Below are 26,955 nucleotides of genomic sequence, written 5' to 3'. Positions count from 1 at the left end.
TTTTCGGTCCATAATTTTATAAAGCTAAAGTAATAAAATAATCTCTGGACTACCCCATTCAGTTACATCCTCAGTGGATGTCAATCAGCATAGTTCCACTGAAGCCAATGATGCTTACACTGATTTACACGAGCTGACGAATTTGGCTCATTCACATCAATGGAGTTACACCAGAGATGATTTTTATCCATTTTATGCTTTAAAATTGGCTTTCAAATATGCTTTAAATATGTTTGTTTACAATAGTCATTTTCATACTATTTATCCTGAAGGATTCCTACTATTTTCCACTTTCTTTTGGACCTCCTCCAAGGACTAGGCATTTATTATTATAATTGCTTATAATTACTTGTCATTATATTTAAATACAAAAAATTAACAGGCTAGGCCACCCAGAGACTGCTTATTGTGACATTTTTATAGCTGTGAAGGATTGCTTTCCTCCTCCCATTATAGAAAAAAAAAAGTAATAACATTAAAGGTCTTGAATGGACTTAATTAAAAAAAGTAATTACTATAGGTTGCACAGATGGGATCTGAATAATTCAAGGTTTTATTTTCTCCATAGAATTCTGCTCTATGAATAACTCCTTTAATGGCAATTTCCCTAGCATTTATTTATTTATTTTATTTAAAAGAAAGGGACCTTTTTTATTTATACGGCTCTCTACTTTCCCATCTCTTATTTCTTGGACTCATCTGATCTGTCTCTGGCTTCTTTGAGAAGCTTTGATCTCTCTGTCCTGACTGTACTAAGGCAATAATTGTTAACAGCTGAAGTTTTACCACTCATCTGTATGTTAAAACTCCACTTTTCCCCCTCCCCCGTTAAGGGCCAGAAGTTTTAGTGGGACTTGGTGCAATAAGTTCTTGGCACAAGGATGAATTTCACCCCCAAAAGCTCCGTTTTTGGGTATAGAAAGGAAATGTACATAAGGTGTTCAATACAAAACCTCTCTCCAAGATGAGATGGCAATCAGGATATCCCAGGAAATGGATTCTTGGTGCACTTTAGAGGACACTGGCAGTAAAACTTGGCAGAAAGTTTTATTTGAATATTTAATTGTTAAATTAATTTACTTTGGTTACATTCACACCCCTTTTGTCTCTGCTTTATAGGAACATTCATGTAAACAAGTTTTAATGGCATAAATCTTTCTGGGTAGCTAATGTCACAGCTACCCGAGGTAATATGAATTGGAAACACAAGTTAAATTTGCAAGTATGAATAATATTGTCAGCTGGGGTTTCATATTCATCCAAGCAGAGAACAAAAATAACACCATGTGACTTAATTTAGTTGTAACCATTTACAACTAACCAACAATGCTTGAACAGTGATGGAGGATTAGCTGATCACTGAGTTACAAAATCTCACTGAATACTTTCTTCTCCCCCATTTATTTGAATGTGCTCACAAATATTTCATGAGCATAACACGAGGCTAACTTTTTTGCACATTAATTATTAATTGTGCAAATTTGTAAATTGTTTACTCAGCCCTGAGAGTATTTAGAATCATCGCAGATGAGCTACCAATGTCCTTTCCAATGTCCTTCACGAACAACACTGAAACAGAAGATAGAAAGGAAAGAGATCTACCAGCATCCATCCCCTGCAGTTGCCAGATGTTGGTTGTGTTGCATAAGCAGTAGTGTCCCCAACTAAGAATAAGGAAACAAGATTAAAAAATAACACACCCAAAATTTCTCTCTAAATGGATCTCAAAGAAGAATAGATGCATTTGATTATCCAGACAATCTGTTATATAGGCCTTGTGATGGAAAGGAGCCTTCTACCTCCGTCCACCTCTTTAGTACAATTAGGGCCAGGGCCAGCATTGAAGTAAATGGGAATCTTTCCACTGATTCAATGGACACTAATTCTGACCTTCACTTTGTAGTAGCTCCTCCCTATTGAACAATAGAAATGACACTGGTTCTTTGTCCAGTCTAATTTTAAATGTCTCTGTGATGCATGGCTAGAAAGGGTTAAACATCCTGCAAAATATATAACCCACAGAAGACATGTGGGGAGATAATGTTTGTGTTTTTGTGTATTTAAATATGTATGAGTAGGGTCTGACAATGTAATCGACAGTCCCTCTCTATACTGTGTTCTGATAATTCAGAGATCAAAAGAAGATCCTAGCATTTAAATTAATTGTGAACACGGGATATCTCGGTATTCATCTCTCTTTGAAATGTACTGTGAATGGTGGAGGAAAAAAGCATATCTAAATACCAGTGATGGACCTCCTTCAAAGTCATCCTAATTACGTTTTGTTCCACAAGGAAATCCCAACTTGTCAAAGAGGACATGAAATTGTATAAAAGATCCTTGGGTCCTGATTTTGTCATCTCAGATCTGCTTAAGATTCATCAGGGGAAGTCTGAGTCTCAAGACTGAGATTCCAGTTATGCTGGTATGCCCTGAATATGATATTTGGACATTGGACTAATACCTATGAACTAAATTCTAAAGGAATTCTTTGCAACTACAAAGCTCACCATCTCTGCTATGAATCTGAACCTCAATGGATTGAACTCATGTCTATATGTACATTGGTCTTTGACCCATACTCTCTCTTTTGTTTTTTAATAAATTTTAGTTTAGTTAATAACAATTGGCTGTAGTGTGTATTTGGGTAAGATCTGAAACTTTCATTAATCTGGGAGGTAATGTGTCCGATCCTTTGGGATTGGTAGAACCTTTTCTTTTATATGATGAAATAAGAATTACAGACATTTTCATCATCTTTGATGTGGGTACTTGGATGAGGGCCTGAGGCTGGATCACTTTAAGGGAACTGTATTGTTTGGACTTCTGAGTAACCAGTAAGGTAATAAAGAAGCTGTTTTGTGCTGGGTTGGTGAATCTAAGTATTGGAATATCCACCAGCTTTATGGGGATTGTCTGCCCCATTCTTTGCAGTTCACCCAAATTGAGTGACCACAGCTGATGCCCCACTAGGACCCCAGTCATAGTCTCCAAGGATGAAGCTTCAACTACTTCCCTTTGCTGACTATCCCAGCCCTATAGATTTTACTACCAAGAAGTTTGAACTGACATTCAACTTACATTTCCCTTGCTTCCTTTCACCCTGTTTCTTCTGAGAACAATTCTTCTCCCTTCAGTTTTACACCTTCCAAATCTGTAGATGGTTACCAGATTCCACCCTCCCACACCTTTAATTATCACCTTGTCATGCTATCCATATTTAGCAGTGTGATAAATGAAGGGGAGGGAGGTAGTTCCCTTTTATGGACACCCAGCCAGCCAGTAGCTATAAAATCTCTGTTAGTAGCTGTTCTCTACTTGGTTTACCTGTAAAGGGTTAAAAAAAAAGCCCATAGGTAAAAGGAAGGAAGTGGGCACCTGACCAAAAGAGCCAATCAGAGGACTAGAACTTTTTAAAATTGGGAAAAAACGTTTCCTTTGTCTGTCTGTCTGTTGTTCTCCGGAGAGAGGGGACAGAGCAGAGACAGGGCTAGGGCTATGCTGTAAGAGCTTTGAGCCAGGTATGGAAAACCATCAGATCATACCTACAACTACTCATTTAAACTGAAGACATGTAAGTAGATCAGGAAATGTCTAGGAAGATGCGATTAGGGTTATTTCTTTTATTTCTCATTGGCTTGTGAACACCTCTGTGAGAACCCCAGGTGCTTTTGTTTTGCTTGTAACCTTTAAGCTGGACCTCAAGAAACCATTCTTGATGCTTAATTATTATATTTGCTCTTTTTAAATCTAGCAATAGCCTAAGTTCCAGATGTATTTTCTTTTTTTGTTTGTTTTTAATAAAATTTACCTTTTTAAAGAACAGGATTTGGTTTTTTGTGTCCAAATAGGTTTGTGCATATGTTGTTTAATTAGCTGGTGGCAACAGCTAATTTCCTTTGTTTTCTTCTGGGGGTTGTGTGATGAAAGGGCTTGAGGGTACCCCACAGGGAGGAATTCCCAAGTGCACCTTCCTGGGTAAAAAGGGGTTTTTGCATTTGTGTGATGGCAGCATCTACCCATCTAAGATCAGAGAAAAGCTGTAACCTTGGGAGTTTAATACCAGCCTGGAGTGGCCAGATTAATTTTTAGAATCCTTGCGGGCCCCCACCTTCTGCACTCAAAGTGCCAGGGTGGGGAATCAGCCCTGACAAGCTGTTTTAATCTTTTCTCATAAACAGTCCAGTCCACTCACTCCCTGGATCACTTTAGTTGCTCTTTTCTGACCTCCCTTTATTTGTCCAAGTTTGTCCAAGTTTACCCTGTCCTGTATCTTTCCTTTCCCAGATAAAGTTCTTTTTTTGAGACCTCTATTGAATGTGGTTGCACGTGGGGACAGATGAGCCATCAAAGGCACCCAGAGTGGATATAGCTTCCCTGATTACTGGGTGGGGGCTCAAGCTAGAGTTAAGCAAATTGTAGAGAATCCCCTAGAAAGAAGGACCTGGCCCTTGTTGCTGCCATTGGCAGAAGGGTTACAGGCTGCATGAACTGGAATATGATCTTTGCTTCAGGCACATGTTTGTCCACATGCTACCCTCAGATTCAAAATTCTTACCTTGTACTTCTTCCCAAGTCTTTGATTAACTTTCATCATATCCACCCAGTATCTACAGTACTGTCTTAACTATAAATGACTGCTCTTCTCTAATGGCAACATCTCTGTTTAGGTTACCATCATCTTCTCTCTTCCTGTACTGATATATAGCTCGTGCAGGTTTTGTCTATCTCTGCAACTATTGCTTGCCATCAAAATTCCACAACTTTCACAGGTCATCACGGTCTGAATGCTGTTTGTCAAAAACAGTAAAGCAAATTATTTAAACATAATGCCAAACCAAAAGAAGCCGCACAGATACTCCATTCATCTACAGAGAGGTACAACATTATACAGAGGTATATAATTAATCACAAGTAATACAACAGAAATACAATAAAAGACCACAATCAGTCAAAAATCAACACAGGGTAATAATACATGGAGAATAATGAAACTACCCCACCAAGGGCAAGACCAAGAGATACATATGACTTCACATCGAGAAAGGGACTGAAGTTTTAGAAATGTTCATATTGCCCATGGAGGCACCAGTCCTTTATTTTCTCTGGGACAAGGAGCCAAATTTCTTGAAGGCCATCAAAAGCCTTCTTTCAGCAATGGGGCATTTCATGATTTGCTTCCAACTTCAGCCATGTCCTTTCTTTGGTGGATGCTCCTTGTGATCTCAGGTGAGTGATATTTGTTGAATGTTAGCCTCTGTCGTGTTTCATCCCTCAGCATGTGAGCAAGTCTTTCTTGCCTACAGGACTAGCTCATGCATTTAGATATGCTTTTCCTTTTTTATTCTTCTGGCAATTAAAGAATTTTCTCCTTCGAGGCTAGCACTCTCAGGCAAGCTCCTGTTGCTTCTTACTCATCCTTGTTTTCAAGCTAATGACTCACTTTTCACTGCCTCATTGCTGGCTGATTCTCAAACAAAACATGCTTTTTAGTCTCCCCCAACTCCTGTCTTCAAAGATCCATGCCTTTCCCTGCTGCTTCCTTCAACAATTCATGACTTCCCCTCCTCTCTCTTCCTAGTCGTAGCTTTTTGATTAGAATTAGAGAGCCCTGAAAAAGGCTGGTTTGCAGTTTCAGTGCTCAAGTGGTGATGTATATGTCTATTATATACTTAACAGGTCTACAAATACAGCGTGAGAAGTGCACAATTCGGACAACATTAACTAGCTAATTTGCAGCACCTCTCCCATCCCTTACTAAGGAGCTAGTCTGTTGGAGGTACTTACATGATCCCCATTCCTAAGGTGCTGGGGCACCTCACAGTCTCTAACATATTTATGCTCACAACACCCAGTGAGGTAGGGAAGTGCTGTTTTTCCCATGTGACAGTGTGAGGAACTGAGAGATTTGCCCAAGCGGAGCTGTCCCTTGGGTACGACGAATCAGGGCGACCGCTCCAGGTCCCATGCTTTGGGGGGCCCCATGGGCCAGTGTGATTGGCCAACACAGTCATCTCTTCCGCCCCGGGCCCCGCACCGCCCTAGGGACAGCCCTATGCCTAAGTCACACAGGAAATGTGTGGTGGAGCAGGGAGTTTTATCTTCTATCTTCCAATTTCAACATTAGCACTAGCATGCTAACTACTGGGCCATGCTTCCTCTTCTAGTCCTTGCTTCTGCTCATCTTGCTGTCCTCTTGCACTTTAGATCATTTACTTCTGTAAGCAGAGTCAGAATGAGCTCTACCCTGACATCTGGTGGTGAGTTGTGGAAAAGGACTTCAGGAGCTGATCTCGTTTGCATGGGCACACCCACCCTGCCTAGCATGATGGGACTGCTTGCCCAAATGGTCACTTTGGCTGCTGTGGGATCCCCAGTCTCTTTGTTATTGGGGCAGGAGTAATAAAGTGTTGTTATCCTGGTTATGTGAATCAAGGACAGTAGAATTGTACTTGGCATTTTATGATGGAGGGACTTGCTCTCAACTAAGTAGCATTGGCTAGGCAAGGGACTTGGATTCCAAAGCCCAGTGAACTGGGAGAGGTTAGGTATGTATATGTGGTAGTGTGGGTTCTCTTTTAAGGCCCCTAAGCACTACTTTGATGCTGTGTCTCTCCACTATGTAATAACAGATCTAATTTTGACTCCATTAGGAGTCTTGTTACATGCTGTAGAGCTGAAATCACTGATACCTAGGTCTAAGCATTAGACCTACTTTGGGCTAGTGGTTCTGAGTGTGCTATCAGTGGGGCCTTCCTCCTAACAGCTGAAATCACTAAAGAGCTGATGTTACTAAGAGCTGAAATCACTGTAGGAGGGGGCTGAAGACATATTGGTGAGTGAATAGCAGAGAGGAGCGGTCAGAAGGATGGCTGATGAAGACTGCAGCAGAACCCCATGGAGAGGCGTGGGCACTCGGCTGTTGACATGAGCAGTGGAGCATGTAAGATGCCCCTATACCTCCCCCACTTCCATCCAGGCTTGGAGGTAAACTCTGCAGATGAATTTCCGAACTCTGGGGGCTGCACTGACCAAGGACAGAAAACTGTGGGAGGGGTGAATTTTGGGTTGCTGGACTTAAGACCCTGAGGGGAAAAGGACACTGCCAAACTTACTTGGGGTGGGTCTTTTGTTTGTGGTTTGTGTTATGAATCCTGTTTGTGGTGTTTCCCCAATATAATGCTGCATTGTTTCCATCCTTTATTAAAAGGCTTTTGCTACACTCAGACTCTGTGCTTGCGAGAGGGGAAGTATTGCCTCTTAAAGGCACCCGGGAGGTGGTATGTAATTGTCCCAGGTCACTGGGTGGGGGCTCGAGCCAGTTTTGCATTGTGTTATTGAAATGGAACCCCTAGATACTGAACCCGGCCCTTGTTGCTGCCAGCTCTGATGGGCAGAAGGGTTACACTTCAATGCAGTCTTCTCTTTTCTCCAACCAAATAATTCTAGAATAATAATGGGGACGTGTTTGGTGTGTTTCCTCCAACAGTCTGTATGTGCTGTCAGAACTTTGAGCACTGCAAACTGCATCTGGCCCCCGTGAAGCAGGTAGTTATTACTACATTCATTTTGGAGACGAGTAACCAATGGGATAGGCTGCGTAAATGAAATTTTCAGTGTTGCAAAGCAGATTAGTGGCAGAGCTGCAAGAGAGAATCTTCCATGATTTCTGACTCCTAGGCCCCAGTAGTCATCATTATACCACACGATATTTCATTATTACTATTTTATTTTATTAATCACGTTTATTACATTAATGCTTAAGGGCCAACCAAATACAGAGTAGTAGATGGTCTCTGCCCTCAAGGAGCTTGCAGTCTAAATACATTATTTATATATAACAGATCAGGAGCCATAGGTGCTGAAACTAAGGGTGCTGGGGGAGCTACCGCACCCCCTGGCTTGAAGTGATTCCCATCACATACAGGGCTTACAGATTGATTCAATGGCTCCCAGCACCCCACAACCCCCTATAAATTGTTCCAGCAACCTGTCAGGAGCTATGTATCAAAATAAAGAAATGACATTATAGTGAACAAACCTTCTCAGGAATGCTGATGATGATCAGATACTATATAATATTGCAGTTCTTCTATGTAGCCTCATTGTACATTTCCATTAACTAGCAAAATACACAGTAATCAAGTATCGGTTTTCCTTTGTAAACATGTCTTGTTTCTGCCAGTCTCATGACTGCAAGGAGCTGCATTTCCTACTGGCTTGAAAGCTTGTATTTTAACACATTCCTAAGGCCTGATTCTCTGGAGCTTCATTAGACAGCTAAACTGAGGTGACTATTTTCCTCTCAGTTGGCTTTGCCTGTTTCACACCGAATTAAATAAGTGATAATGAGATTGGAAGCAGAGCTCTGTGTCAGTTCCAGAGCGTCTCTCTCACCAACAGAAACAGCTTCAATGAAAGATGTTCCTCCACCCACCTTGTCTCCCTAATAAGCAATAATAAGCATAAATTGCCAGAAAATCATTAAGCACCATATTGCACCATCAGTGTTCAACAGAAGTGTTCATTAAAATTAACGAGGCGCTCTGCCTGGAAATGAATGACACAATATAGCCTTAAAGCTTTGCCTTGGGGAAGTGTGTGTATAAGTAGACAGGGGGCAACGTGGTGAAACTATAATCAGATAAAAATGATATGAAATTGGAGTGAAGTTTGAGAGTAGATATCAGTGAAGGGTAAAACAAATGACAAGAATGTTACAATTGTCCCTAAAACAAGCATTTGGAATTCACAATGAGGGTTAAACCAGAAAGAAATCCAAAGATGCTAAGGCACCCAGACAACCTTAGCTTTGCCCTCCAGTGACACTAGGACGATAAAACGTGGAGAAAAAACACTAGGAGGAAAAAAAAGTCTAAAAAATCAGTTTAATGTAATCTGGGTTCATAAACACAAAATATCTTAATAAGAGTGTATGGTTATTGCATGACATCACTAGAGGGCAGAGTGAAGGGAACCCTACAAGGGCTGCTAGGAATTATTGTTTTCGAGGGCATCGGAGAGTTATAGGCCACTGCAGCAAGACATGCTAGGAAGATTATATAAGCAGCTCCCTTCCCTGTAGAAGAGGCCAGACTGTGGAGAGATCTGTAGACAGGGAAGTACAATATGTCTGAGTCCTGTGGTTTTGATGTGGAAAAGAACCCATGGGAGGAGCACCTTATTTTACTTTGAATCTTGTTGCAAGGCAGGAAAGGGGGAAAGTAATCTCTGGGAGGGAAAGTTTTGTTTATTAAAAGGGACTTTGGGCCTTCCCCGCCCACCCCCACCCTACACTTCCAAAGGACCAGGAAAAGGCAGAGCCCTGGAAATGGAAGATTGATGGTGTAAAGAGAACTTAAGGGATGTGGAGGTATTTCTGTTTGTCAGCCGGCCACACTGATGTGCAAGCAATAATGGGATCATTTCGCCTAGCAATGAAATGCTGCCACCTCTGGAGTGAAATGAGCAGCTATTTCACACAACACTGCCCAAAAGCTTCCATAGGGGAAGGGAAGACTACCCTGTTCAGGTGGGTATTGACATAGCACCCTAATGGGTGCTATGTGCTTTACAGACATGGGCCCTGCCCTGTGGAGTTTATAATCTGACTCGGACATACGCACAGGAGGAAGTACAAAAATAGAGGGGAGGCTGTGCAGGGAAGGTGGTGGGGAGGATGTGGGCTGCATCTACAAGAGAATGAAATTGCTTTCTGCAAACACCTTGATTTGATTTATTTCTCACAATGTGTTACAGTTCTAGTCCGGAATGCTTGCTGTGTTCTTGGAACGTAAGGAGTCAGGGTGCAACCACCGGCATTAGAATTCAATTGGGACATCCTCCCCTCGCAACAACAGGATGGGAACTGGCAGAATAGGTGCATGGGAGTGGGGCAGCACTGAGTGAATCTCAGACAGAGAGGCTGTGGCAGGGGGCAGCTTGGGCAGCCCTTGTCCCAGATTATCTCTGTCAAGGGAAAGTTCAACTGCTGGAGGGTTTGAAGGTCGAGCTGGGGTGCATGGGAACTGACACTAACATTGCTGTTTGTGTGAATGAGGGATTCCCTGGAAGCAACTTCCTTGCTGAACCCTCCTTCCTCCCCTTGCAGAAATCAGACACCAGAACTCCTAATCACTCCCCTTTTCAGGAAAAGCTTCTCTGCTCTTTCTGTGAGGAAGCTCCTCTCTCTCTCTCTCTCTCTCTCTCTCTCTCTCTGCATTAGTTTCCCTTGGCCATGCATCTTTACAGTTTTCTTTCCAGCTAGGACTTTGCTGAATACATTTAGTTGATTTCCCCCAGCTAAAACATGCCATGTGTGCAGAGAAACTGGATTGCCAACTTTTCCTTTTGGGTCCAGTTCCTTCTCATGCAAGCGCTCTGCTATGGCAGAAATCCTCCACCGGGCAGATTTTTCTTTCCAGACAAGAGGCAAGGTCAGTGGCTTCTCTCATTTTAATTAAAATTATGCTTAATAGATGCAAACTCTGTGTCCTTTCTCCCACCACCTCTGATCTAAATAAACTAGGGTCACCAAGATCTAAGTAAATATATTCAGTTTATTCTTTTGTATGGAGTAATCTCCACGTCTGTATTTACACAAAGTTTCACTTACAGAATCTAACTTCCATGCAGCTTTGTGACTGATTTACTTTCCCCACATCAGCATTTCTGCTTCTCACACTAGAGAGTGCAAACCTTACAGTGTTGTGCTAGTTACTTCCCCGCCCCCCCCCCCCCTCAGTGCAGAAATGTCTCCCTGGCTACAACAGCTCATATCTTTTGGAGTCTGAACTTGCAGCTCTGTACTTGCTATGCTTCTGTAGCAGACAACTTGATTTTAATGTTGATGTCAATGAAGCACAATGTAGACAACTCAGACTGTCATGTTGTTGCCTTCCAGAAGCAATTAGGCTAGATTTCAGTTCAAAATTTCATTGTTGAACTCTATATTCATTATAAATTTACTCTTAACGGGCCTGTAAATACCCACCTCATTTCTCATTACAAAATGTAGGCAGTTCAGAGTCTTGGAAGTAGACTATTTCTTCTTAGTAGCAACTCTTTAATGTTATGTTGTGATACAGCAACACAAAATTGGCTTAAAGGCCATTGCCATCTGGAGCTCAGTTCTCCTCCCCTTGGATACAAAATGAATTGGAGTTATTCATTCTCGTGGAGGGAGGGAATTAAACCACTGGATTATATTTCTGTCTGTTTGTCTCCATCCCCCAAACTGGGCTGTATCATCAGCTGGATTAAACTGATATAGTTCTATTACCCTGATTTACACCAGCTGAGGATCTGGCCTCCTTTGTGTAACTGATTGATTTCATATTTTTTCAAGTTTTGGAGAAATCCTAAAAAAATCCCTCTGTTCACTGAAAGAGACTCAGGACATGGTTGGAATAATCCATGCTTTGCAAAAGCCTCTGCATAGCTGTGGAGTGAGAGACCTGAAAAGTGCAGAAGAAAATTTGACAAAAACCCTTTTGGTCTAATCTGGAGCCTTCATCCTGACAGTGGAGGAGTTTGGGCAAGAGGGAGAAAATCACCTAGTCTGGGGGCTCAAGTACGGTAACCAAATGTCCTGATATTATTGGGACCATCCTGATATTAGGGGCTTTGTCTTATATACACAACTATATTACCTCCCCTTCCCCAGAAAAAAAAGTGTCTCATTTTTTTCACCCTGGCTATCTGGTCACCCCATGCTCAAGACAAGGAAAACTGATTAAATAAGATGGCGAAGCGGTGAACAAAAACTACCTTGGAGTTTCTCTTTTCATTCCCTTTAAACAAAATCAGCAGAAACTATTTTGGTCTTTGTGACAATATAATAAAAGGAAGTGGAGCAGCAAATGATTGCTGTAGATTTGCCTGGAAATGGATGTAGAATTAATTTCTCTTTCTATACACTGCAGGCTCCAGGGCCCATCAGGAGCCTAAAAATAGAGATTTGAATAAATTAGCACCTCAACCTGCTTTCTGTGGTTAGTTGCCGGGCAGGTTCCTTGTCCTAGCAAAGGCAAAGGAATTTTATTTATTGAGTGTATTGATGCAATGTTAATATGAAATGTTGCTGCCGTCAGAAAAAAGGTGGTCTTTAGAAAAAAAACAATCCTGGTTTCTCATCAAGCTGAAATGTCTTTAAATGGTCTATTCAGTGAGTGTCCGATAGGAAAGTGGCTTATTGGGGAAACTTATGCTTAAGAAGAGACAATGTTAAATTCTGAAAGTGTATTTAAATTAATATTCCCTTTGGGGGAATCTTCTGATCCTGGGGATTCCACCAAATACAGCCAGAACCAGGGTCTTCCTTTGGCCCAGAAGAAGTGCCTTACAGAGGCTGAGAACTGCAATCCATATGCTATCCAGAGGGGTCATTTGAAAGCAGACCAAATGGTCTGGGAGGCAGATTTAGAGAACTTGAAGCCAGGATGCAACAATGGCAGGTGACACTGTCTCTTATTTTAAAGGGACACCGTCTATTTAGAAAAGTATTTATATTTCTGTCTGAAAGTCTTTAACCATCTCTTGTTGTAAGTGTCACCACTAAGAGATGACAGAGACTATTAGAGAAAAAATATATTACTCTCTTTATTTTAGTTTGTTTGCTGTGTGCGGTGGGCAGCCTTTTATATGTCCTCAATTTCTCTATAAGAAGTATTCTCTTTTGTGTAGGTGGCTTTGAATCCCCCCAAGAATGGAAGAGACAAAAACATTTTTAAACACAAGACAATGTGATTGTAAAACCACAAGTTGGCAGGGAGGCTTATCTGCAGATGCTGCAGCTCAAGTGACTTTAAATTGCTTTTTTTTTTAATTGTTTATGTAACCCCCATGGGATTTACCATTTTGCTGATCACCCCTGCCAATTTTTCAAAGCCAAAAGGGTTCATTTAGATGCAGTGCCCCCAGGACATACATTGACCATAGTGCCTGCTGACTGGACTTCTAGTTTTGGCTCTAGTTACCACAGCAACATGAGCCCGTCTGTTCAGGAAGTGGTTAAAAAGAGCTCCAAGCACCCTCAGAATCCCATAAAGCTACCTCTGTTCTTCCTCTCCTGGCCTACATGTCCTGAGCTCTGACTTTTGATAGGGCCAGCTTAGAATCAGAGCCAGGAACTTCTCTCTGAAGGGAGGGTGGAGAGGAAAGCTGAGGAGAAGTTTGAGAGTCAGATGGAGTGGCTCCACCATAGCTCTCCCAGTCCAGACTCTGCTGCTGCTGACATGAGGCACTTAAGATCCTGAATGCTCTTGGTGAGGACTTTGCCGGAAAATGCCAAGCCAGAGCTCAAAAGGAGAGCCCCTCACCAAGACAGAGGGAGTGGTGTATCCAGCCCTCCTCAGTAGCACCTTGGTCCCTGACCTCATCTAGGAGGAAAGAAACTGTGAGGTGAGCTGGATAAACTCCTGTCATGGTTTAGAGGAGGTGTCACATTATCCCGCCTTCCACAGAGATTCAGTCATTTCACTCCATCACTGGAGTCCTTTACCCATAGCATTCGGCCTCACAGTCAGCAGCAGTCAGCAGCGGGTGCTCAGGACTTGTAGCAAACAAACACAGAAATTATGTTGGGCCTTAGCCTTCCCATAACTGAAGTTTGTTCAGTAGGGGTGTTGAAAGGGAAAGTTGGATTGCGGGGTTTTGCAATAGAGTGTATCCACCTTTCTTTTTAAATAGTTTTCTATTTTCAGTTTCCCACCTCTGTTAGTTAATATAAAGCCATTCAAGCTAGAACTGCCCAGCTATTCTGCGTCAGTGGCCACTTACACCAATGACTTAGGCTGTAAGTGATATAAGGCCATGGAACATATATCATGGTAGCACATGAGGGGCGGCTCTACCCATTGTGCGGCCCCAAGCAGTCGCTGCCGAATTGCTGCCGTCGCCGCAAGACCGGTGGAGCTGCTGCCCAAAAGCCGCTGCAGCGGGAAGAGCTGGGAAACAAGCAGGGAGAACTGGAAGCCTGGCCCAGTCAAGGAATTATGATGTGACTGGAATAACAGAGACTTGGTGGGATAACTCACAGGACTGGAGTACTGTCATGGATGGATATAAACTGTTCAGGAAGGACAGGCAGGGCAGAAAAGGTAGGGGAGTTGCATTGTATGTAAGGGAGCAGTATGACTGCTCAGAGCTCAAGTATGAAACTGCAGAAAAACCGGAAAGTCTCTGGATTAAGTTTAGAAGTGTGAGCAACAAGGATGATGTCGTGGTGGGAGTCTGCTATAGACCACCGGACCAGGGGGATGAGGTGGATGAGGCTTTCTTCTGGCAACTCACGGAAGCTACTGGATCGCAGGCCCTGGTTCTCATGGGAGACTTCAGTCATCCTGATATCTGCTGGGAGAGCAATACAGCGGTGCACAGACAATCCAGGAAGTTTTTGGAAAGTGTAGGGGACAATTTCTGGTGCAAGTGCTGGAGGAACCAACTAGGGGCAGAGCTCTTCTTGACCTGCTGCTCACAAACCGGGAAGAATTAGTAGGGGAAGCAAAAGTGGATGGGAACCTGGAAGGCAGTGACCATGAGATGGTCGAGTTCAGGATCCTGACACAGGGAAGAAAGGAGAGCAGCAGAATACGGACACTGGACTTCAGAAAAGCAGATTTTGACTCCCTCAGGGAACTGATGGTCAGGATCCCCTGGGAGAATAACATGGGGGGGAAAGGCGTCCAGGAGAGCTGGCTGTATTTTAAAGAATCCTTATTGAGGTTACAGGGACAAACCATCCCGATGTGTAGAAAGAATAGTAAATATGGCAGGTGACCAGCTTGGCTTAACAGTGAAATCCTTGCTGATCTTAAACACAAAAAAGAAGCTTACAAGAAGTGGAAGATTGGACAAATGACCAGGGAAGAGTATAAAAATATTGCTCGGGCATGCAGGAGTGAAATCAGGAAGGCCAAATCACACCTGGAGTTGCAGCTAGCAAGAGATGTTAAGAGTAACAAGAAGGGTTTCTTCAGGTATGCTAGCAACAAGAAGAAAGTCAAGGAAAGTGTGGGTCCCTTACTGAATGAGGGAGGCAACCTAGTGACAGAGGATGTGGAAAAAGCTAATGTACTCAATGCTTTTTTTGCCTCTGTCTTCACGAACAAGTTCAACTCCCAGACTGCTGCACTGGGCAGCACAGCATGGGGAAAAGGTGACCAGCCCTCTGTGGAGAAAGAAGTGGTTCGGGACTATTTAGAAAAGCTGGACGAGCACAAGTCCATGGGGCCGGAAGTGCTGCATCCGAGAGTGCTAAAGGAGTTGGTGGATGTGATTGCAGAGCCATTGGCCATTATCTTTGAAAACTCATGGTGATCGGGGGAAGTCCCGGACGACTGGAAAAAGACTAATGTAGTGCCCATCTTTAAAAAAGGGAAGAAGGAGGATCCTAGGAACTACAGGCCAGTCAGCCTCACCTCAGTCCCTGGAAAAATCATGGAGCAGGTCCTCAAGGAATCAATTCTGAAGCACTTAGAGGAGAGGAAAGTGATCAGGAGCAGTCAGCATGGATTCACCAAGGGCAAGTCATACCTGACTAATCTAATTGCCTTCTATGACGAGATAACCGGCTCTGTGGATGAGGGGAAAGCAGTGGACATGTTGTTCCTTGACTTTAGCAAAGCTTTTGACACGGTCTCCCACAGTATTCTTGCCAGGAAGTTAAAGAAGTATGGGGTGGATGAATGGACTATAAGGTGGATAGAAATTTGGCTAGATTGTTGGGCTCAAAGGGTAGTGATCAATGGCTCCTTTTCTAGTTGGCAGCTGGTATCAAGTGGAGTGCCCCAAGGGTCAGTCCTCAGGCCGGTTTTGTTCAATATCTTCATTAATGATCTGGACGATGGTGTGGATTGCACCCTCAGCAAGTTTGCCAATGACACTAAACTGGGAGGAGAGGTAGATACGCTGGAGGGTAGGGATAGGATACAGAGGGCCCTAGACAAATTAGGGGATTGGGCCAAAAGAAATCTGATGAGGTTCAACAAGGACAAGGGCAGAGTCCTGCACTTAGGATGGAAGAATCCCATGCACCGCTACAGACTAGGGACCGAATGGCTCGGCAGCAGTTCTGCAGAAAAGGACCTAGGGGTTACTGTGGACGAGAAGCTGGATGTGAGTCAACAGTGTGCCCTTGTTGCCAAGAAGGCCAATGGCATTTTGGGATGTATACATAGGGGCATTGCCAGCAGATTAAGGGCCGTGATCATTCCCCTCTATTCGACATTGGTGAGGCCTCATCTGGAGTACTGTGTCCAGTTTTGGGCCCCACACTACTAGAAGGATGTGGAAAAATTGGAAAACGTCCAGCGGAGGGCAACAAAAATGATTAGGGGACTGGAACACATGACTTATGAGAAGAGGCTGAGGGAACTGGGATTGTTTAATCTGCGGAAGAGAAGAATGAGGGGAGATTTGATAGCTGCTTTCAACTACCTGAAAGGGGGTTCCAAAGAGGATGGATCTAGACTGTTCTCAGTGGTAGCAGATGACAGAACGTGGAGTAATGGTCTCAAGTTGCAGTGGGGGAGGTTTAGGTTGGATATTAGGAAAAACTTTTTCACTAGGAGGGTGGTGAAACACTGGAATGCATTACCTAGGAAGGTGGTGGAATCTCCTTCCTTAGAGGTTTTTAAGGCCAAGCTTGACAAAGCCCTGTCTGGGATGATTTAGTTGGGGATTGGTCCTGCTTTCAGCAGGGAGTTGGACTAGATGACCTCCTGAGGTCCCTTCCAACCCTGCTATTCTATGATTCTATGAGCTGGTGCCTGGAGCCGGCCCTGACATTACATCTTATTCTGTACTAATGAAGTATGCCACGCCGCTGTGAACATTGTGGTCTCTAAGCTCACACAGTTTGCTAAAAGAAAAGAATTAACAGGGGTGGGGGCAGAGTATTACATTTGTATGAGAACCTTTAACATCTGTGTGTGGACCCATTAAATATTACCTTAGGAAAGTTGGAGGGGGTGATATAGAAAGATAATAGCCTGAAGGCATTCTTGCCTGTATATAGTTTTTAGAAGTAGTATACGTCCCTGGCTGTTCGTTCCCCAGCCTGACATTGTTAGAGAATTCATTAGGAGTACTGTACTGCAGAACAACAACAAGATACTGTGATATTGTGCCTCTTGTCTTTGTTTTAGATTTAATAATAAAATGAGGCTTAACATAGAGCTGAAGAAAGTGTTCCAGTATTGATAGTGCCTGTGGTAATCCCTTTCTAGCAACCAAGAGATCAGTATTTTAGTTGTACTGATTACTGGTGAGAAATACGTTTAACCCCCCTCTAGTTACACTTTGGTGTGTTATTAACTCACTCTCTTTGGTCCATTACATAATTTTTCAGCATTAATATCTGCAGGTCTATTCCAGTATTTTCTGTTGTTGCATATTGCTTCTTTAAATTGGCTGGCAGCACTCACAAATGAGTCCTTAAATAGCACCTGGGGATGGTGTAAACTTCTCTAATTTTATGGCATGGCTGACAGCTGAGATTTTAGAGCTATTTTCCTTCCTTCCTGAAGAAGATAGTCCAAATATTCACCTTGTTTTCATCCCCTATGCAGTCAAGTAAGAGTCATTATTGAGTGAAGACTTCATTGTATCATTTGAAAGGTACAAACACAGATCTTCAATCCTGCAAGGTGCCTCGCAGCTCCTTAGAAATTTTGAGCCCCTTCCGCCGCTGCTGGAATCAGTAGGAGCTGAGGGAATGTTGCACCTTCCAGGATGGGTTGAATCCAGTCAGTTGTGTTAGTACATGATGATGACAAAGGAGAAAAAACAGGATAGGCCAGGCCAAATGACAAAAGTGGGTAATGCTAATGAACAGGACAAAATCATGACAATAAGATGATAAAGGTAAAACAGAATTCATAGGGCCATGGGATTATCAAAGACAATATTTTCTTATAATAAAGAGAATAGAAACACACCAAAGTATGGCAGAGTGGGGTCTAATTGCTTCATGTGTAAGAATAGGTGTTTCTAGAATAGGAAATAATAGCTGAGGGGCATCAGAAGAACATTCATTCTGACAATATCCTTTGGATTTCAAACCTTTAGACTGAAAGAGTCTTCGGGCAACAGCTGATGTAAATTGGCTTAATGTCCTCAAAGGCAATGTATACCACCAGTGGAGTTCACCTTTAATGTGTAAGCACTGAAGGGTGGGGACTGTGTCTTATATGTTTGAATATCATTTGATTGGTGCCTCTGGCTGTTACCTCAATTTGAGTAGTAAATAGGTAGTAGCTGTTGCTTAGTATTGGATATTAATTCACAGCATTCTTGCCTCTCACTTCTTCCCCCTTCTGGAGTCTGATAATAGTGACAGTGCGCTCATTCTTGTTCCCACTGGTGTATGTGGAAGTTGTGCTCCTGAAGTCAGTGGGAGCAAGACTGGGCTCACCTCAGAGTAATTTAGGCCATATTTTTAACAGCTCAAGCTAATGGTGGGTGTTCTGTGAATTCTAAATCTCTGTTTGCTTAAATTAAATCCACCAGTACAAATATGAAAACTTATTAAACTTCAGGAGAGAGCACTTGGTTCTCTATGTCTTCCCCCTCCCCCTTCTGTGTGTGTGTGTGTGTGTGTGTGTAGGGTAGAGAATTGATGTTGAGTTTGAAATGTGAAAGGATGTGAATGGGAGAAATGTTTTAAAGCTTTTAAGGTTTGTGTTAAGGAGGGAGAGTGTAAAAAGCCCAAATGAGAAGCTGTTGAAGTAGTCAGGCCTGATTTTGCACTGCACAGCACCCCCTTATGCCTGTGGAATGGTGTGGAGAATCAGCCCCTCCCCCACAAGTTTCCCTTTCATGTATGTGAGTTCTGAAATGATAAAAGATTTGGAGTATAAAAGTAAAGCTTTTGATACTGTCTTGCTTGACCTTCTCAAAAATAAACTAGGGAAATGCAACCTAGATGGAGCTACTATAAGTGCAAAACTGGTTGGAAAACTGTTCCCAGAGAGTAGTTTGAGTAGTTCACAGTCATACTGGAAGGGCATAATGAGTGGGGTCCCTCAGGAATCAGTTCTGGGTCTGGTTCTGTTCAATATCTTCATCAGTGATTTAGAAAATGGCATAGAGAGTACACTTATAAAGTTTGCAGATGATACCAAGCTGGGAGGAGTTGCAAGTGCTTTGGAGGATAGGAATAAAATTCAAAATGATCTGGACAAACTGGAGTAATGGTCTGTGTTCGGGGGCTTATTCCTTCACCCATTTACTTCCCTGGTCCTTCTCGCATGAACAGAGAGCAAAAATACCCAAAGTCCAAAGGTGCAAACAATTCAATGTTTATTGGGGTGAACTTCAAGCAAGCATGATTCCAGTTTCCTTCCTTAGTGTCCCCCTTCCCAGCTCCGACACCACAGAGCCTTACACCTGTGTCCTTGTTCCCATTCCTGTCCTTAGCCAAACATGATTCCAATTTCCCCATCCCCATTCTCTTTTCCCGTTTCTCCCTTTAGCAAAAGATGATTCCAATTTCCTTACCCCCATTCCCTGTTCCCATCTCACCCACCCACCCACTTCCTGATTGACTGCAGACTATATAGTAAAACTTGAGTTCTGCTTAGCTATACCTTAACCAATCATTTTCCTGAAATTTAACTAACCAATCCTAACATATTGTAACATGATTATGTAACCAATTATATCCCACCACCTTAATTAGTTTACGCCCAGCAAAATTAATTATACAGCAGACAGAAACAATCACAGAACCAGACAGAGATTATACAGACAAACAATAGCAAAGTGGAAACTATAATGACAAAACAATACAGAAGTGAGGATTTCACATCCCAGCTATTGATAAGTGAGTTCTTGCCAGACAGGATGCTATCAAACTAAGTTTCCTTTTACATTTTCGAGGCACTTCCCTTTCTCTGGAGGTGATAGGCACTATCAGGACAGGATTGTATTCCTAACAGCTGTCAAGGTTCCTCCCCCACTCTGAACTCTAGGGTACAGATGTGGAGACCTGCATGAAAAACCTCCTAAGCTTATCTTTACCAGCTTAGGTCAAAACTTCCCCAAGGTACAAAATATTCCACCCGTTGTCCTTGGACTGGCCGCTACCACCACCAAACTAATACTGGTTACTGGGGAAGAGCTGTTTGGACGCGTCCTTCCCCCCAAAATACTTCCCAAAACCTTGCACCCCACTTCCTGGACAAGGTTTGGTAAAAAGCCTCACCAATTTGCCTAGGTGACTACAGACCCAGACCCTTGGATCTTAAGAACAATGAACAATCCTCCCAACACTTGCACCCCCCACTTTCCTGGGAAATGTTGGATAAAAAACCTCACCAATTTGCATAGGTGACCACAGACCCAAACCCTTGGATCTGAGAACAATGAAAAAGCATTCAGTTTTTTACAAGAAAACTTTTAATAAAAAAATAGAAGTAAATAGAAATAAAGAAATCCCCCCTGTAAAATCAGGATGGTAGATATCTTACAGGGTAATTAGATTAAAAAACATAGAGAACCCCTCTAGGCAAAACCTTAAGTTACAAAAAAGATACACAGACAGAAATAGTTATTCTATTCAGCACAATTCTTTTCTCAGCCATTTAAAGAAATCATAATCTAACACATACCTAGCTAGATTACTTACTAAAAGTTCTAAGACTCCATTCCTGTTCTGTCCCTGGCAAAAGCCCAGCATATAGACAGACACAGACCCTTTGTTTCTCTCCCTCCTCCCAGCTTTTGAAAGTATCTTGTCTCCTCATTGGTCATTTTGGTCAGGTGCCAGCGAGGTTACCTTTAGCTTCTTAACCCTTTACAGGTGAGAGGAGCTTTCCCCTGGCCAGGAGGGATTTCAAAGGGGTTTACCCTTCCCTTTATATTTATGACAACAGCCCAATAGCACCTTCTTTCAATGTGACTAGTTTGGAATGTGAGGATGTGACCGGTCGCTTCCCAACTTATGGCTGCCTCTGTTGCTTAGCCAAAGGCCTTAGCCTAAGAACAGGGCCTCAGACTGTCACAGTAAGAGAAGGAACTTACACAGGCAGACTGATTTTGATTCTTTCTTTTATACCTCTATAACTAGCCAAGTGATAAGAATACACCTAAATTCTTAGAGTATAGGCCTTTACAGACAGGTCTGAATATCTATATCCTAAGAGTCTGAAGTAAATAGGATGAAATTCAATAAGGACAAATGTAAAGTACTCCATTTAAGAGGAAGGAACAATCAGTTCCACACATACAAAATGGGAAATGACCGCCTAGGAAGCAGTACTGTGGAAAGGGATCTGGGGGTCATAGTGGACCACAAGCTAAATATGAGTCAACAGTGTAACACTGTTGCAAAAAAAGCAGTCATCATTCTGGGATGTATTAGCAGGAGTGTTGTAAGCAAGACACGAGAAGAAATTCTTCTGCTCTACTCCGTGCTGATTAGGCCTCAGCTGGAGTATTGTATGCAGTTTTCGGTGCCACATTTCAGGAAAGATGTGGACAAATTGGAGAAAGTCCAGAGAAGAGCAACAAAAGATGATTAAAGGTCTAGAAAACATGATTTATGAGGGAAGATTGAAAATTTTGGGTTTGTTTAGTCTGGAAAAGAGAAGACAGAGGGGACATGATAACAGTTTTCAAGTACATAAAAGGAGGAGGGAGAAGAATTGTTCTTCTTAACCTCTTGAGGATAGGACAAGAAGCAATGGGCTTAAATTGCAGCAGAGGAGGTTTAGGTTGGACATTCGGAAAAACTTCCCAACTGTCAGGGTGATTAAGCACTGGAATAAATTGTCTAGGGAGGTTGTGGAATCTCCATCATTGGAGATTTTTAAGAGAAGATTTGATAAACACCTGTCAGGAATGGTCTAGATAATACTTAGTCCTGCCATGAGCGCAGGGACTGGACTAGATGACCTCTTGAGGTCCCTCCCAGGCCTTTGATTCTATGAAAAGCTAAAATGTTCCCTTTGTTTTTTTCCCAGAGCACTTTATCCGGACACTGCAAGAATACCACATGGTTGGTCCTGCAAAAGTAGATGCAAGCGGCCATTTTCTCTCTTACAGTTTACACCATCACACCTCAGATGCCAGGAGGAAAAGAGACTTCAGTAGAAAGGAAAACCTTGTGTATTATAAAATTAACCACAAGGAGAAGGATCTGTTTTTTAACTTGACTGTCCATCAAGGATTCCTTTCTGCTAACTATGTACTGGAAAGGAGATACGGGAACCACACTGGTGCAAAGATTGTACCTTACTCAGGAACCTCATGTCACCTCATTGGTACAGTCTTGCAGCCAAATTCTGGGAATGGACCAGCAGTGATCAGCACTTGCAATGGGCTGGTAAGTGATGTGGTCTTGCATCGTGGTGCCATGATGATTTTGATCTCTTTGGAAGTGAGCCAGAGGTGTGCATGTGTTTGGTTAAAACACTAGATGAACTAGTCTGAATAAAATAACTTGCATTTATGTATCACTTGAATAAGAACCAGCCTGAATTTTCACACAAACTTTAAACCAAATCTAAAGCTATTTTTTTTTGTAGGGTGGGAAAGGTACAAAAGTTTGCAACTTTTTAAAATCTCCCATTTCTCTACACGCTCTAGTTTAGATTAGGTCTGAGAGGTGAAGTGTTTATTCTTGTTGGACAATATTTTTAGCACTGCTGAAGCTCAGATGCACCAGAAATTTCATGAGAGCGTATAATGGGGTTTCTAATTCAATGTCCACGCTGACATTCAATGTCCAAAGGTTCAGCTGAACTTTAGTTCAGTTTTTGGCTGCTTATTAGATAAGCAAAGCAAGGGTTTGTGCTCAATTGGAAGGCATTTCTCTGTCTGCCTGTAATGCAATAACTTCTGAATGCCACATCCTACCAATTCCAAAATTTCAGGGAGTGTTCTAGGCATCAGTGGGAAGAATCCTGTTCATTTTGGTGAAAAATGGAAAACCACAAGCAGGACGTGGGGGGCACGTGGAGCTCCTTGGATCTGGTTAGCGGAGCCAGCAGCTTCCACCATCTCTGGACTTGTCTATAGGTCAAAGAACTGGCTGACTCCCCATCTCTACTCTGCCCATTGTTTCAATAGAGTGAACACCTTGGGAGGCTTCTCCCCCCCAAGTCAGAAAATGAGAATGGTGCAGGGAAAGAGAGGAGTAGGGAGGAATGAGGGGACACATAGAGCCCCTAGCATGGTAGAGGAGAAAGGAAATGGGGCAGGATGCACAGAGAGCTGCTGACATGTGAGGAGAATGGGAGAAAGGGGGATACTCAGAGTTTCTGGTATGACGGGAGAGGGAAATTGGGGGCCACAGAGAGCCCCTGTCATGAAGGAAGGGGCATGGGTTGTTGGGAGTCCCTGAAATAGAGGGGAATGGGAGCCTGGCATACTGTGCGCTTGTGGGGTGAATGGAGGGATGCAAAGAGTCCATGGTCTTTGCAATGAGCTTGGTCTACAGAAGCAACAGTGTGCAACCCTCTGGTACCCATGACCTTCTTGATCTTTCTGGGTAACACATGAAAGCTTTGGAAAATGGACAAATAAATTGTTATATTTTTCCCATTCACTTTGGCGGCAGCTGGGTGTCCGCATCCAAGTGCAGAATTTAATCTGCAAGGGTTTAACTTATTTGAAACTGGGAAATCAAACAGGCAGCAGAGTAAGATTCTTCAGGACTGTTTGGTTTACTGAAAGACAACAATGGTAGCCAGAACTTTGAGCAACATGTCTCAGTCTGCAATGGCCTGCAGAACAAGAGACCAGAGTTCACTCTCAAGCCTGAATTCTTTCGTTTCTGCAAAATGAATTGTGCCAAGATAAACATCTGTGAAGAATTTCCTCCCCCTTCCCCAGTCTATTGATATGTAAAGAAATTCCTTGCTATTCCAAAGCTTTAGAAACCCCTGTGGGCTTCTAACATAGCCTGGACACACATGAAAATTGGTCTCCTACAGATAAAATTGGAGTCCTTGGAGTAGCACATGACAGAGTACTGAAAAACAACAGCTGCACTCTTCTTAAAAATAGGTTTTCCAATGCTATATGTTTAAATAAGATATGGAATATTGCTCAGTGAAAAGGCAGAGATTGTTGTCTGTCGGATTGTCAAAGTCTTTTTGGAGCATTTTAGAAATATGAAGCGACAATTAGGCTATAGAGAAGAGTGTCTGATAGGAAAAGGTAGTCAAAAGCAATTAGGTTCTTTTGATGAATGGTCTTTTACCTCCACAGCAATTTTACATTAATATCCATGAGATGTACAACTTGAGTGAAATGCTAATTCTTTATGGCTTGAATACCGATTTCCTTCCAAATATGCTGTCTCCAACAACATGCTAAGATGTCCTTTGGTGTGCATTTTAAAAAGATTCAGTATATAAATGTACGGTAAATTTTCAAAAGGTTCTAAGTCACGTATGAGCCCAAGTCTCATTGAAACTCAATGGGATTTAGGTGCTTTTGAAAAATGGTATTCTAATGCATTATTCTCTTGCATACTGGGGTATGAGTAAGGTTCTCAAGTTAATGCCATGTCGGAAACATAGACTTTTGTCCATGAACTCTGTGTCTGATTCTTCCATTCTTACACTGAATAGTAACCTGCACCAATAGTCCCACTGAGCAATTGTGAGGTAAGGTTGACAGCGTGAAGTCTTTAGTTTTGAGAACTAAAGCAGCATGAACAAGTTTTAGGTTTTGGAACTTTAAGGTTCATCAGAGTTTGTTGTCATGGGTTCTAAATTTTTGATTGAATATATTTGTTATGAAGCCTCCTGTTTGGGGAATACATTGTGCGATGTGGGATTTTTGTTTGTTTTTTTGTATTGTTTTGCTTACTGAATTAGTCACGAACCTGCATTATACTGGGCTGAGTTTAGATAACATTTATAAATTACAGGGTTGCTTAGCACCACATTGTACACATTACCAAGCTGACATATGTTTGAATTGTAGAATTAGCAGGAGTTCAGAGAAGGGTTGTAAGAATGATTTGGGTCATGGAAAAACCTCTCATATGAACAGAGATTGATAGATTGTTTACCTTAGAAGACAAATAAGAGGTAATATGATACAAGTGTATCAAATAAATGAATGATACACAGAAAGTAGGTTGGGAGCTTTGTGTTATAAAATGGAAAGAACAAGGGGACAGTCAGTGAAATTAAAATGTGGCAAATTCAAAACTGATAGTTACAAATACTTTTCCATACAACACATAATTAGACAGTGGAACTCATTGCAGCCAAGAATTTAGCAAAATTTTAAAAAGGATTGGAAATTTATATGACTATTAGGGCTGTCGAGCAATTAAAAAAATTAATCGCAATTAATCGCATGATTAAAAAAAATGAATTGCGATTAATTGTGCTGTTAAACAATAATATAATACCATTTATTTAAATATTTTTGTATGTTTTCTACATTTTCAAATATATTCAGTTATAACAAAGAATACAAAGTGTACAATGCACACCTTATATTTATTTTTTATTACAAATATTTGCACTGTACAAAAGAAATAGTATTTTTCAATTCACCTAATACAAGTAGTGTAGTGCAAGCTCTTTATCATGAAAGTTGAACTTACAAATGTATAATTATGTACAAAAAAACTGCATTCAAAAATAAAACAATGTAAAACTCTAGAGTCTACAAGTCCACTCTGTTCTACTTCTTGTTCAGCCAATCACTCAGAGAAACAAGTTTGGTTACAATTTGCAGGAGATAATGCTGCCTGATTCTTCTTTACAATTCACCTGAAAGTGAGAACAGGTGTTCTCATGACACTGTTGTAGCTGGTGTTGCAAGATATTTATATGCCACATGCGCTAAAGATTCATATGTCCCTTCATGCTTCAACCACCATTCCAGAGGACATGCATCTATGCTGATGACGGGTTTCTGTTCAATAACAATCCAAAGCAGCGTGGGCCGATGCATGTTCATCTTCATCATCTGAGTCAAATGCCACCAGCAGAAGGTTGATTTTCTTTTTTGGTGCTTCAGGTTCTGTAATTTCTGCATCAGAGTTTTGCTTGTAGCGAGACGACGACTTACTGGCTCAGCGCCTCCTGCTGGTCGTCCTGGGAATTAGCTCATGTCCAGCTCCAGAGCGCCCTCTGCTGGCCAGTGTCTCACCTGCCTCAGGCCCCATGTCCCTCTCAGGACTCCAGTGACCTTTACCTCAGGGTTCTGCCCCAACAGCATCCCCACCCTCTGGCTCTCCCCTCCCTGGGGAACCCCCATCCCTCTAACCCCATCTTGCCTCAGTGACTACTGCCAGTCATCTAGCCCCCTCTCACTGGGGCAGACTGCAGTCCGTAATGGCTACTCATCATCGGCAAGGGGGTAGGACCAGCTGCCTCTGCCTAGCCCCAGGCTGCACTTCTGCAATGCCAATACCTGCTTTGGCCTTACCCAAGGCCTCAGCCTGGGGAGTTTCCAGGCTGGAGCTCCCCAGCTTCTATTGCCTTTCCCCAGCACTGCTCTGCACCTGGTACCCTGCTCCCAGGCCACCAGATCCTTCTCTCTCCACAGCTAGAGAGAGACTATGACCCAGCTCCTCCCTGAGCCCTTATAACAGGGCCAGGTGTGGCCTGATTGGGGCATGGCCCCAGCTGTAGCTGCCTCCCCAATCAGCCCAGCCTCCCTCCCCCAGAGCGGGATAACTGCCCCACTACATTGCTCTTTTAAGACTTCTGAAAGCATGCACCACACCTCATCCCTCTCAGATTTTGGAAGGCACTTCACATTCTTAAACCCCGGGTTGAGTGCTGTAGCTATCTATAGAAATCTCACCTTGGTACCTTCTTTGCGTTTTTGTCAAATCTGCAGTGAAAGTGTTCTTAAAATGAACAAGATGTGCTGGGTCACTATCCAAGACTGCATGGGAGTTGTCCTAATTATAGCACATTTCGGAAGGGATATTGAAACTCATGCATTGGGGCTTAAACCAACCTCTAACTATTA

The 26,955-nt window shown here is 42.5% G+C and overlaps 1 protein-coding gene across 1 annotated transcript in view; it reads left to right on the top strand.

Annotated features, from left to right (window-relative positions):
• The first annotated feature begins 10,185 nt into the window (after window positions 1-10,185).
• ADAMTS12 (ADAM metallopeptidase with thrombospondin type 1 motif 12) overlaps window positions 10,186-26,955 on the top strand; it is a 329,278-nt gene continuing 312,508 nt past the window's right edge. The window contains exons 1-2 of the mRNA XM_073343691.1: window positions 10,186-10,436; window positions 21,966-22,327. Of these exons, the coding sequence (XP_073199792.1) occupies window positions 10,310-10,436; window positions 21,966-22,327 (489 nt within the window). The 5' untranslated portion in view covers window positions 10,186-10,309. The remainder of the gene's footprint in view (window positions 10,437-21,965; window positions 22,328-26,955) is intronic.

Source organism: Lepidochelys kempii, chromosome 5, assembly GCF_965140265.1.
Source record: "Lepidochelys kempii isolate rLepKem1 chromosome 5, rLepKem1.hap2, whole genome shotgun sequence".
NCBI lineage: Eukaryota > Metazoa > Chordata > Testudines > Cheloniidae > Lepidochelys > Lepidochelys kempii.
This window is presented reverse-complemented; position numbering and strand designations above follow the sequence as displayed.